General features: G+C 38.9%; 1 protein-coding gene across 9 annotated transcripts in view; it reads left to right on the plus strand.

Annotated features, from left to right (window-relative positions):
* Nucleotides 1-12,584, plus strand: part of XKR9 (XK related 9) — a 29,712-nt gene extending 17,128 nt beyond the window's left edge. For all 9 annotated transcript variants that reach the window (XM_072604839.1, XM_072604838.1, XM_072604836.1 and 6 more), the window contains 2 exons: nt 1,496-1,764; nt 11,523-12,584. In XM_072604839.1, the coding sequence (XP_072460940.1) occupies nt 1,496-1,764; nt 11,523-12,154 (901 nt within the window). In that variant the 3' untranslated portion in view covers nt 12,155-12,584. The remainder of the gene's footprint in view (nt 1-1,495; nt 1,765-11,522) is intronic.
* Nucleotides 12,585-13,600: the final 1,016 nt, after the last annotated feature.

The following is a 13,600-nucleotide window of genomic DNA, read 5'->3' on the forward strand; positions in this document are numbered from 1 at the left end:
AAAAGTTTCCTGTAGAACATGGGGTTTTAGCTGGATTTTGAAGGAAGCTAGGAGACAGAGATGATGGAAGATAGCCAGTGAAAATGCTTGTAGTCATAAGGTGGAATGTCTTGTTTGTGGAACAACAAGGAGGCCAGTGATACTGGATTGAAAAGTATGGTGTGACAGTTGAAAAGTATTGAGTTAAGGTATAAGGTATAAGAAGACTTGAAAGGTGGGGAGGGGCCAAATTATGAAGGGCTTTGAATAAAAGAGGATTTTATATTTGATCCTGGAAGTGATATGGAGTCACTGGAATTAATTGACTAGGGAGTGATGTGGTCGGACTTGTGCTTTAAAACTTTAAAACTGAGTGGAAGATGGATTTCAGTGGGGAGAGACTTGTGGCAGGGAGACCAACCAGCAGACTATTAACAGTAGTCTAGATATGAAGTGGTGGAGGGCAGCACCGGGATGGTAGCAGTGTCAGAGGAGAGAAGGGAGTATATAGAGGAGATGTTGTAAAGGTAGAAACGATAGAACTTGGCAAGAGATTGGATACAAAGCAGCATGGGGGAGGGGGGCAGGGTAGGGATGGGAGAAGGAGAGGGAGGAGTTGAGGATGACATTTAAGTTGTGGGTCTGATTAAGAAGGATGATGGTGCCCTGGACAGTAATAGGGGAGTGTGAAAGAGGGGAGGATTTTTGGGAAAAGGTAATGGGTTAAGTTTTGGACATGTTGAATTTAAGAAGTCATCTCGTTTGAGATATCTAATAGACTGGAAGTCAACAGAGAGGTCAGGACTGGATAAATAGATTTGAGAATCGTTAACATAGAGGTGATTAATGAGAACCGATGAGGTAAACAAGTGAAAGAAATTAGAGGGAGAAGAGAAGAGAGACCAGAAGAGACATCCCTGGTTAGTGGGAGTGACATGAATGAAGATCCAGCAAAGGAGACTGAGGAGTGATCTGATAGGTGGGAGGAGACCCAGGAGAGAGCGACATCCCAAAAACGTACAGAGAAGAATGTCAAGGAGAAGAGGGTGATTAACGGTATGAAAGACTTCAGAGAAGTCAAGGAGGATAAGGACTGAGAAAAGGCCATTCGTATGGAAGCCAGACTCTAGAGAGTTAAGAAGAAAGTCAGAGGAAAGGAAGTTGAGGAATTGATTGTAGCTGTCCTTTTGAACAAGTTTAGTCAACTAATGCACCATTTTTCAGGGAATCACTACTTGGGTAGTTTTTCTACCATCTCTTTTAAGCTATTTATCTTCCTTTCATTTTTTTCCCCCTCCATTCTCTATAGTTCCATTTTTTATCTCTTGCTACATTTCTTCTGCCTACTTGTAATACTTGTCGAGAAACCGTATTTTCTCTAGGGCTCTCCTTGGAGTTGCTAGACTAATCTCTTATTTTGGCTTTTTACTTCTAGGGCTTCTCTTAGTCCATAGTCCAAATACTTCATATGTTAATTACTGATAATGATATAATAATGCTATTTGTATATTTATAGGTATTGGTTTGCTTTGAGAGAGGGATACCGTTTGGCTTTCCGGTGCAGCAGCTCAGATGACCAATCTGGTGCATCCACCTTGACACAAGGCCCCACAGATTTCTCCACTCCCATTAGAGAAGAACCAGCTGACTTACATCAAAAAATGATAAATGAAGTGGCTGACTTGAGTATGCTCAGGCTATTTGAAATATACCTGGAAGCCTCCCCACAGCTCATGATTCAGCTCTATGTCCTGATGGAATCTGGTCAAACTGGCTTCAGAGAGGGTAAGCCTTTTGGGACAATGTGGAAGATGTTTGCCCATTACAAAACTCCTTGACTTCATACAGTATTTTCTTTGTCATGTTTGTACAAATTTCCAGAATGTGTGATTTTAAAGAAATGTAGTCAGTAAAATAATGGTAGGGGCATTGAATATGAAGCAGCATAAGTGAAGGCACCTGGATGGTGCAGAGGACAGACAAAATGCTGGACTGGGAATGAGGAAGGTCTGGTTTGAATCCTGCCTCAGGCTTGGGCTGTGTGATTCGAAGCAGGTCAATAGTAACTAATCTCACAGAAGATAATAGACATATACGTAAAACTCTTGGCAAACCTTACAGCACTATGTAAATGCTAGCTTTTCTTATGAACTAATGTTTGCTAATTTGAATTCAGTTGTATTCTACCAGTGTCTTTGATGTGGCCTATTGTTTATGGGGGCAAAAGGCCTGTTTTCCAAACCTGTTTTAGTACTTGGGTTCTTTAAGTCTCAACTGGGATTATTATAGAATAATAAAGTGGACCCACCTAGTATCTACAACTATTCCTTACCCATGGTGCTTTGTATCGATGTAACCTAAAACTGGACTGTTTTGCATCCAATTGCCAGTTTTGTAAATCGAGGTGAAAACCTAGGGCTCACAGTTTATATCAAGGGTTCTTAACTTGGAGTCTATGTGCTTATTTTAAAAATATTTTTATAACTGCATTTCATTATGATTAGTTTCCTTTCCAGAACCACATATTTTATTTTACACATTTAAAATCATTATTCTGAGAAGGGCTCCATAGTCTCCAGCCAGCAGGGTCTGTAACACTAAAAGGTCAAGAAGAACTCTTGGAATAGTTGAAAGCTTGTGCATATTTCCAATTGTTCCATCGTATCTGGATCAACTTTTATTTAATTGCTAGGAATGCAGTCATATCTGAGGTTTTCTTCTGAGTTGTGTCCTCATTAATTCAGCAAACATTTATTAAGTGCTTACTAGATCTGGGGCATTTTGCTTGTTCTTGGAGATCAAAAAACAGAAATGAAACATTTCCTTAACAAATTCCCCAGGAAGTTTAATTTCTCCTGAGAGGATACAATGTATATGCAGATATTCATAATAATGGCAGTAGCTAGCATTTATGTAGCACTTTAAGATTTGCAAAGTGCTTTACATATGTTATCTCATTTGGGCCTTTATGGTGCAGGAAATCGTTTTAACTGGGGGATTACGTCTGAGACAAAGGAATTAATGAGCGAATGGATTTTCCCATAATATGAAGGGTAGAAATGTTCAGGTACTTGGAGTAAATGTGGTCATAACCTAAAGTACAGTTGGAATTTTGTGTTTACATTATCTTTGATTCATATGCGCCCCCAAACTTTAAAAAAATAACACAATTGAACTCAGTACTTTGTATTCATCTTTTGTTGAGGCACTGACTCTTTTACAGCATTTCTCTTAAACTCTACAGAATTACCATGAGATAAATAATGTAGGTATTTATCACCCACTGATTGAATTAACTCAGAGCTTCTATGGCTCTTATCCATCAGTATGGATATTTTCTTCTGTGATGCCAGTCACAGCTTCTCCAGCCTGCTCGTTGTATGCAGGGCTTGTCTACATCCTCCTGTTAGTCTGGACAAGGGGTCTTCCCACCATGCTTTCTGTGAATACTGATGAAGTGTATGGGCGGTACATTTGTAATTCCTTGCTATTGTTACTTATCATTTTTTTTTTGGATCACAGATTTTTGATGACCTCCTTACTCTGGTTCTTCATAATTTCTTTTTTTGTTTTGTGTATTCAACTCACCCACCGTGAACCTCTCCATTCATCTCCAGCTTTTAATTCTTTATGACTTGTAGTGTTCCATGACTCAAAACCATAAAACAACACGGATAGAATGTAGGTACTGAAGATGTGAATCTTAATTTCAGGAAGAAGTTAGGGATCATTAAAGAAGTTTTGTAATTTGCCAAAGGCATTCCGAACTGCTCTCCACCTCCTACTTAATTCTTGGCCCAACTTTTTCACTTCCAGCGAAGGGCTAAGATATCTTTACTGATGGATAGCCTGCATAGATTGACCATATAGGAAAAATCCAGGAGAATGATTATTTTCTTGGTACTTCTTATTTTCATAGAATCAATTCATATAAACCTTTCCATGTTTCTTGGAATTACTCAGAGTTGTAATTCCTGATTGCTCAGTAATATTAAATTACATTCATATATACCAAAATATTTTTAAACACTACTCATTCCCCAATTGATGCGTATCCACTTTGTTTCCAGTTATTTGCTATTGCAAAGAATGTTACTATGAATATTTGGATATATATTGGACCTTTTTTCTGTCTTTGTCTTTTTTGGAGTGTTTTTTCAGTAATAAGACTGGCGATTAAAGTTATAGACCCTGTAGTCACTTTTCTTGTAAAATTACAAATTGAAAGAACAGTTAGAACACTCCACAGCTCTACTAGCTAGGTATGCATCTTCCCATGACACCAAGGCACTGGTGCTTTTCTTGTTTCTGCTTTGACAATTTGCATGGAGTGAGGTAAAAGTTAAGGTATGTTTTAATTTGCATATTTCTTACTATTAGTGATTTATAGCATCTTTTCATATGATTGTTTCTACTTTACAAATCTTTTTTTTTAATTTGTTTACTTTTTTAGTTTTCAACATTCATTTCCACAAGATCTTGAGTTCCAAATTTTCTCTCCATCTTTCCCCTCTGCCCACCCCAAGACAGCGTGCATTCTGATTACTTCTTCCCCCAATCTGCCCTCCCCTCTATCTTACCCCTCCCTTACCTTATCCTCATCTCCTCTATTCTCCTGTAGGGCAAGATAGATTTCTATACCCCATTACCTGTATATCTTATTTCCCAGTTGCATGTAAAAACAATTTTTAACATTTGTTTTTAAAACTTTTGAGTTCCAACTTCTCTCCCTTCCTCCCTCCTCACCCATCCCCACTGAGAAGGCAAGCAATTTGATTTATGTTATACATGTGTAGTTATGCAAAAGACTTCCACAAAAATCATGTTGTGAAAGACTAACTATATTACCCTCCATTCTATCCTGCCCCTCATTTATTCTATTCTCTCTTTTGACCCTATCCCTCCACAAAATCGTTTACTTCTAATTATCCCCTCCTCCCATTTGCCCTTCCTTCTGTCATTCTCTCTGCTTCTCCCCTTCTCTTCTACTTTCCTGTAGTGTAAGATAGATTTTCATAGCAAATTGAGTGTGCATGTTATTCTCTCCTTAAGCCAAATATGATGAGAGTAAGGTTCACTTTTTCCCTCTCACCTCCCTCTTCTTCCCCTCCATTGAAAAAGCTTTTTCTTGCCTCTTTTATGTGAGAGGTAATTTGCCCCATTCTATTTCTCCCTTTCTCCTCCCAATATATTCTTCTCTCATCCCTTACTTTTATTTTTTAAGATATCATCTTCCTATTTAACTACCCTGTACCCTCTGTCTATATGTATATAATCCCTCCAACTACCCAAATACTGAGAAAAGTCTCAAGAATTAAAAATACTATCTTTCTACATAGGAATGCAAAGAGTTCAACTTTAGTAAGTCCCTTATGATTTCTTTTTCCTGTTTACCTTTTCATGCTTGTCTTGATTCTTGTGTTTGAAAGTCAGATTTTCTATTCAGCTCTGATCTTTTCATCAAGAATGCTTGGAAGTCCTCTATTTCATTGAATGGCCATTTTTTTCTCCTGAAGTATACTCAGTTTTGCTAGGTAGGTGATTCTTGCTTTTAATTCTAGCTCCTTTGATCTCTGGAATATCATATTCCGAGACCTGTGATCCCTTAATGTAGAAGCTGCTAGATCTTGTGTTATCCTGATTGTATTTCCATAATACTTGAATTGTTTCTGGTCGCTTGTGATATTTTCTCCTTGATCTGGGAGCTCTGGAATTTGGCTACAGTATTCCTAGGTATTTTCCTTTGGGGATCTCTTTCAGGGAGCAATTGGTGGATTCTTTCAGTATCTCTTTTACCCTGTGGTTCTAGAATATCAGGGCAATTTTCCTTGTTAATTTCTTGAAAGATGATGTCTAGGCTCTTTTTTTGATCATGGTTTTCAAGTAGTCTCATAATTTTTAAATGGTCTCTCCTGGATCTATTTTCCAGGTCATTTGTTTTTCCAATGAGATATTTCACATTATTTGCTATTTTGTCATTCCTTTGCTTTTGTTTTATAATTTCTTGATTTTTCATAAAGTCATTAGCTTCTATCTGCACCATTCTAATTTTTAAGGAATTATTTTCTTCAGTGAGCTTTTGGACCTCCTTTTCCATCTGGCCAATTCTGGTTTTTAGGGCATTTTTCTCTTCATTGGTTTTTTGCATCTCTTTTGTCATTTGGATTAGTCTATTTTTTAGTGTTATTTTCTTCAGCATTTTTTTGTGTCTCCCTTTAGCAAGCTGTTGACTCGTTTTTCATGATTTTCTTGTATCATTTTCATTTCTCTTCCCAATTTTTGCTCTACTTCTCTTATTTGATTTTCAAAATCCTTGGTGAGCTCTTCCATGGCCTGAGACCAATTCATATTTTTCTTGGAGGCTTTGGATGAAGGAGCTTTGACTTTGTTGTCTTCTGTTTGCATGTTTTGGTCTTCCTTGTCACCAAAGTAAGATTCTATAGTCTGATTTTTTTTTTCAGTTTTTGCTCATTTCCCCAGTCATTTACTTGACTTTTGAGCTCTTTGTTAAGGTAGATTTCTGCTTCCAGTGGGGGTGGGGGTACACTGTCAGCTGCTTGGTTCCCCCCACAATCTGTGGGCCCAGAGCTCCAGAAGCAGTCGCTGCTGCTGCTGCCCCTGCTGCTGCTGTGGCTGCCTTAGGTTCCTCTTCCTCCTCCCACCTCTGCCGCCTTGGGACTGGGGCCAGACCATTGCACTCTCCCATGCTGGTCCCACAGGCTTATCCACTGACCTTCCAATTTGTCCTCAGTGTTTTGGGGTCCTAAAGTCTGGAAATTGCCATAGGTGCGAGAGATTTAGTTCCCCCAAGGCCTGCTCAGGTCCCCTCTGTGCCAGTACAGCCCACACTGGACTGCGCCCTGCTCCCAGTGAGGTGTGATAGACACTTTCTGGCTGTCTTGGGCTAGAGATTTGCTTCAGTCTGCCATTCTGTGGGTTCTGCAGCTCCAGAATTTGTTTAGAGCCATTTTTTAAAGGTTTTTGACTGGGCTTAGGGAGAGTGCTCTAGAAAGTCCATGCTGTTACTCTGATATCTTGACTCCATGCCATACTTTGCAGATCTTTCGAAGACTACTTATATTCTTTGAACGTTAGTCTACTAGGGAATTCTTTAAGATTTTACAAATGACTTTGTAGACTATTGCTCTTGGGTACCATTTTTCTAGTTGACAAAGAAGTAGAAAATGGGGAGATACTGAAGGTTTTTGAGTTCAAAACAGAACTCTAGATCATGCAGGTGGTGGTTTGAAGATATATTAGATTAACACAGAAATTGTAAATGAAATATAATGATTATCCTTTCTGTACTTAACCTCAGAAAACACATTCAGTTTATTGTTGAGACTGTACTTGAAGCCAATCCAGTATGGTTAAACCTGCCAAAGCTTGCGCTTCATTAACATAATCTTCAAGAACCTAGGGTCTCCTTCACTCAGTGACAAGGTACTAGAGTAAGACTTTGTGAAAGAACAAATTAAGAAAGAATTGGAAAAATGACTCAGAGGTTCTAATATCTATTGTTTTGTCAGTTTAAAAAATCTTAATTTTTTTCAGTTCAATTCAATTCACTTTAATTGAACAAACACTTATTTAGTACTGATGTATAAGACAGTATGCTTGGTGCTAGGGATGCATAGTCAAGTTATAACATACATTGTATTCTCATAAAATGTGCCATGTAATGTGCCCACATAACTTTACTTCAGGAGAGAATGTGTTAAGTACAAAAGAGAGATCCAGACAAAGCACCAAAGTGGAAAAGATCAATTTTAGCTCAGGGAGTGAGTGGAGTGTTGGGGAAGGCTTCCTGGAAGAAGTTTCATTTGAGCCGGGCCTTAAAGGAAGGGAAGGACTTCAGTGTGCAGAAATAGGAGGGTTATTCTAGGCCTCAGTGAGGAAGTGTTCAGGATCCCTTGTGATTGCCCATTGACAGAAGGCAGGATAGCTGAGCTGTAAGGATTGGGAAGCTATTAGCTTTTGGAAATAACTTCCATGAAGCATCAACCTCTTTCCCACTTTTTACAGATAGCAATAAAAAAGAAAAAAAAAAGCAGGGGGAGCTGTGACTTCTGGACTAGCATTCTTAAACCCACCCTTAAACTGTGGTTGTAAAGAAGAAGAAAAAGACCCAGGCAATATCCCTTTTTGGTGGAGCTGTGCATCGCTTCTCATTAGCTAGACAGCTTTCTCTGGGTACCCCTGAATGTTTGTGTTATTCTGTGAAGGCCTTGTCCCTTAGAATATCCTTTAAGCGTCCTGAGGCCTTAGGCACTTTCCTGTGTCAAAGGGTGAAGTGGTGATGACTAATATCAGGTCAGTGTCTGCTATATCCTTGGCAACTTCTGAATACTTCCTGATTCTCTCCAGTGTCTGCTTAAGGGGTCTCAGGACCCTGGCAGCCAACAGTCGTGTGTCCCTGACACATGAGGAATGACTTAAGCCAAGGCAGAAGCAAAGTAGGGAGAAGGCAGCCCTAAAATTTGGGAGAGAGGACAATCTGCTTTGGCCAGAACGTTGAGTCTTTGGAAGGGAGTAGTGTGAAATGAAGCTGGAAATGTCGTTCATGGTTTGTTGATAAATGGTTTTAAATGCCAAGAGTTGCTACTCAGGATTTTTGAGCAGGGAATGACATGATTAAGAGCAGTGTTTTAGATTGTGTAGTGGTTTCAGGGTTATATTAAAGGGGTTAAAATGGAGAAAGGGGAATACCAGTTAAGAGGCTATTACAGGATTTTAGGCAGTGAAGTGTAGTGAAAAGAACATTAGGCAATGAGTCAGGAAGCTTGCGTTTGAGTTCCACTTGAGTCCCAGATACTTGCTTTGGTTTATAACATTGGGCAACTCAATGAAACTTTTTGAGCCTGTTTCCTCATCTTTGATATTGAAATACTATAATGAGTCATTGACACAGGCTTTCCATCCAGTGGGCCAGATCACAAGCCACTCAGACCATCTCACCTATAAAACTCTTGTCCATGTTCTACATATCATTCACAGATGACCTTTACCTATGGCATTCTCATCTCTCCTATGTCTTTGAGGCCTTCTGTAGGTACTATGGCAATAATGCCCTGATATGTGCATATCATTCTCTCTCTCTTTTTTTTTCTACGTGCACATGTTCATCCCATCTACTTTTCCATCATATGCTATCTGACTGTCATCTTCAGTGTTACTTGTGTTCAAGGTACCATCTATGCTCTTTGGGTCACTTATAATTTTGATTTAGCCACTTGGAACTTTCAGAAGAATCTTGGTGTTGAAAAAAATGGGTTTTTATGTTAGAAAGTCACTCGAGAAAGTATTATGCCAGTTTAATCTGGTGTGCTGCCTTCATCCTATTTAAGTTGTCAGCAAGCATTTCTTTAGCACTTAGAACTTACAGGTATTGGGCTAAATACTAGAGATACAAAGAAAGGCAAAACCAAACCTCTTCTTTAAGGATCTCACAATAAATTCTCTTGTAAAAATGCCAATGGATCTGTTTCTCTTTTTCTTTTGTGTTTGCCTCTTGTTTTTCTGCTAATTTCATCTATGGATGCTTTGAGGATAATCTGGTTTAATTTATCTTTATACCAGTTTTTCTCTAGACCTTTTCCCCTGTCTTTCATCCTTCTTTGTCCCATAAGGTTTTGCCTTGTATATAAAATGGACATCCTAATGCTTATACTTCCCATCTCACAAGGACTGGTGAGAGGAAAGCACTTTGTAAACCTAAAAATGCTGTCTGGATATGTGTGAATTATTATTGTTATTATTATCTGGACTATGGAATTAACTCTGTTCAGGAATCCACTGAGTACTGAAGGGGTAAAATGAGGGGAGGGGCATATGCTCACTAAAAGTGTTTGCCATTGTCATGGGAAATTCTCCCCAAATAAAAGAATTTTGTTTAGGCAGCAGGAGTTTCCAGTTGTTGTGATGGATAACATTGTGCTGGAATATTACAAACCTTCTTAGTGAAAGCCACAAGAGATTAGTCTAACCACCTTCTGTGGGAAAAGCAGCTGAAGATCCAATATCGCCCTCACGAGGACATGGAGATGAATGGAAAGTGATATTACATTTGTGAATTACACAGTGCTTCCAGTGATTCCAAATTCCTTTTTCATGCAAAAGGTCATATTTGTATTTTCCTAGTGGTGCCACATGGCTATGAGTCATGGAACTACCCTGATCTTAAAGGAATCAAAATTACATGTAACTGAAGGGACCATGGAAAGCTACATGGTGGTATCAAGTGGGTTGCAATATCTTGCTAATGATGACTTGAATATGAATGACATGAAAAAATTATTCATCATAATTATAGAGTCCTGTAGAGGTTGTCCAATCTAACAGTCTCATTTCACAAATGAGGAGGAACAAAGGAAATGTATAATCATTAAAGGAGGTGGGTTGTTCATGTAGTGAGATTTAGACATAGCAGGTGAATAACTTTGATATATTCATATTATTAAAAGAATCAAAACAGTACCTCAGTACAGCTGGATGGAAAGACATGAATAAGAGTTGTTGTGCACAATGAGAAAGAGTGAAGTGGTTTCAACCTGGATTAGTAGAGAAGTGGGAATCCCTCCACTGATGTAATCAGGGATCCATCAAATGTCAAAGGATACTTTTTAACAGTCTAGGTGAGAAAATAAGGGCCTAAATGAGGGGATGAATGTGTGTGAGAAAGCACTGGGGAAAAACCCAAAGCTCCAGCAACTGGTTTGACTTGTCGGGGGAGGAAACAATCAAAGGTGATACTGAGGTTAAAGATAGTATATCCAGATCAGGGGTTCTTAAGTGGGGTCCAACAACTTGATTTAAAAGTGTTTTGATAACTTTATTTTGATATAATTAATTTCTTTAGTAATCCTATATATTTTGTTTTATGGAGTTGAAAACATGACTGTGAGAAGGGGGTCTACAATACCCCTAAAAAAGTCCTTCATTTAGATGACTCTGTGTTCAGGGGAAAATCATAACCAGTGGAAATCAATGGAATCTGGATAAGTAATTACAAGCATTATGCTGCCTAATCTTTTTGTGATGAAATGGGAACAACTTAGAAATACTAAATGCTTCAAGGGAAAGCCATACAATTCAGGCATCTCCATGTTGCTCGCAAGGGAAGAAACGTGCATTTTGTTAAGTGTTTACTGTGTCAGGCGCTGTGCTAAGCACTTTACAAGTATCTCATTTGATCCTCACAACAACCACGAGAAGTAGATGATATTATTCTTCTCATTTTACAGTTGAGGAAACTGAGGAAAACAGAAGTCAAGTGACTTGTCCAGGATCACACAGGTAGTAAGTGACTGAGGGCACTTTTGAACTCAGATCTTTCTGACTCCAGGCCCAAAGCTGTACCTGCCTCAAGGATCACAAGATCTTTGTGAACAGGAACTATCTACCGTATTTATTCTTGTACCCTTTGCAATGCCTAGCATAGTGTCTTGCACATAGTAGACACTCAATATGATATTTGTTGTATGAATGAACATTTATAACATTTCCATGGTGAGAATTTGCTTTATTTTGTTCTTATTTTTTAGTTGCTGCTATTGTGGTCTCCTGCTGTGCTATTTCCTGGTCAACTGTGGATTATCACATTGCCCTAAGAAAATCTTTACCTGATAAAAAACTCCTCAGTGGAGCCTGTCCCAGATTAACGTATCTCCTATATAAGCTGTTAACATTTGTATCTTGGATACTAAGTGCCTCTCTTTTAACCATGCTAAATGTTCATTCAGGCTTAATTCTGCTATTTATCCTTTGGTTGTCAGGCATAACATGGGCCTGTAAACAACAAACTACATTTTGTGTATCCAAATGTATGGAAATTTTATACAGAGTAGTTGTTGGATTCATTCTGATTTTTACTTTTTTTAATGTTAAGGGAGAAAATACAAAATTCTCTATGTCTGCTTATTATATTATGAGGGTGCTGGTCACATTGGGGATCTTGGTTGTGTTTTGGTTCTGCACACCACCTGATGAACATCAAGTCTTCTTCGGAGTTATCACCATCATCATAGTTGGGGGTCTTCTGCTTGGAATTCTTTTTCTTATTGTTTACTACACGTCATTTCACCCCAACAGAAGTGAAGAAAAGGAAGCATTTGATGAATTAGATGGAAGGACACCACCAAGAGCCTGTAGAATAAGGCATTTCCTAATGCAGTAACTGTATTCAGCTGTCCGTTTCTGGGATGTTTGAGTAGTTTGTATTTCAGGGTTTTCAGAAGTTCGCAGGGAGGGAAATTAATCATGCTTTGTTTCACTTTGAGAGTTATGAGAAAGTAATGTAATGTCCTAATGTAAGTAGCACTTAGGAGGGGCTTATCAGTGGGAGGTATGGTGGAAGCAATTTAATTGTCTATCCAAGGCCATTAAAGAAAAGTCACCAAGTCATCATCAAATACCCACTGTTGGTCTTAACCAAGAAGAACTTTCCAACAAAAGCGTTTACAGAAACTGGCATGTTATCTTTTGAATTGTTTACCATAAAAGTTTGCATTTCATAGTAAGTGAAACTAATAAATGTGAAGTAATGAAAATATGTATATCTTTATAATTATATACAACAAATAAAATTCCACTGCATTTTACCAGCACACAGACTACTTCGTGGGAATTTTGAGCGCTTTTGTTTTTGTGGACAGTTGTTTCAATTGTGTCCAGCTCTTTGTGACCCCATTTCTTGGCAAAGATACTGGGGTGGTTTGCCATTTCCTTCTCCAGCTCATTTTATAGATGAGGAAACTGAGGTAAACAGGGCCAAGTGACCTGCCCAGGGTCACCCAGCTAGTGTCTGAGATCATATTTTGAGCTCTGGTCTTCCTGACTCTAGGCCCAGCTCTCTATCCATTGAGCCTCCTAGCTGAGTACTTTAATTGAATATTGACTTTTGCAGGCAACTGAGGTTCCATTTACCCTGAAAACTGAAGTAGTTCAACAGACATTTATTAAATGCCTCTGACATGCCCCATTCCCTGTGTTATGAGTTTGAGATATACATGACACAGTATGCTCTTCTCCAGGAACTTATAATTGTAGTACATAGGGGTACTGCCTACCTGCAAGCAGTTAGGGGGTGGGGTCCCTGTGGTATCTCTGCTGCCTTATGAGGTCCTTATACGTATTCCAATTGGGCTTGCTTTTCACTGGCTCTCTCTCTCTTCACTCTCTCTCTCTGTAGTTTCTTAAGTGTGGAGTTTCTGCTCAGTATTGCTCCTCTCTGGTCTCACATATGTAGGTTGGCATGGTTCCCCTAAGTATGTGATACCTATGAGATGTACAGAAATTGAAGTATATTAGCTCTACTTCCATCTTTTTTGCTTTCAGCTGAATCTCTCACTTTAGAAATTCCCTGAATGGAAAGAATGGTATCTGTCATCTCTCGTTTAGCTTAAAGCCCAGAGGCTTTAGCTTTGCCTCTTAGAGGCAAGGTCTTCACATACCTGAACCTGGAATCAGACTAAATGAAATCTTTTGCAGATTCTTTTCTTCATTAGGAGAGAAGCCTGTCTGTTCCTACAGTTGCTTGTGGGAGGCTTTTCACATCTAGAAGGAAGAGTCTTTACCTCCAGTGGCCAAGGTCTTTTGGAACAAAGAAGGGCCAACCTGCCAG

The sequence above is a fragment of the Notamacropus eugenii genome, chromosome 4, assembly GCF_028372415.1.
Source record: "Notamacropus eugenii isolate mMacEug1 chromosome 4, mMacEug1.pri_v2, whole genome shotgun sequence".
Classification (NCBI taxonomy): Eukaryota; Metazoa; Chordata; class Mammalia; order Diprotodontia; family Macropodidae; genus Notamacropus; species Notamacropus eugenii.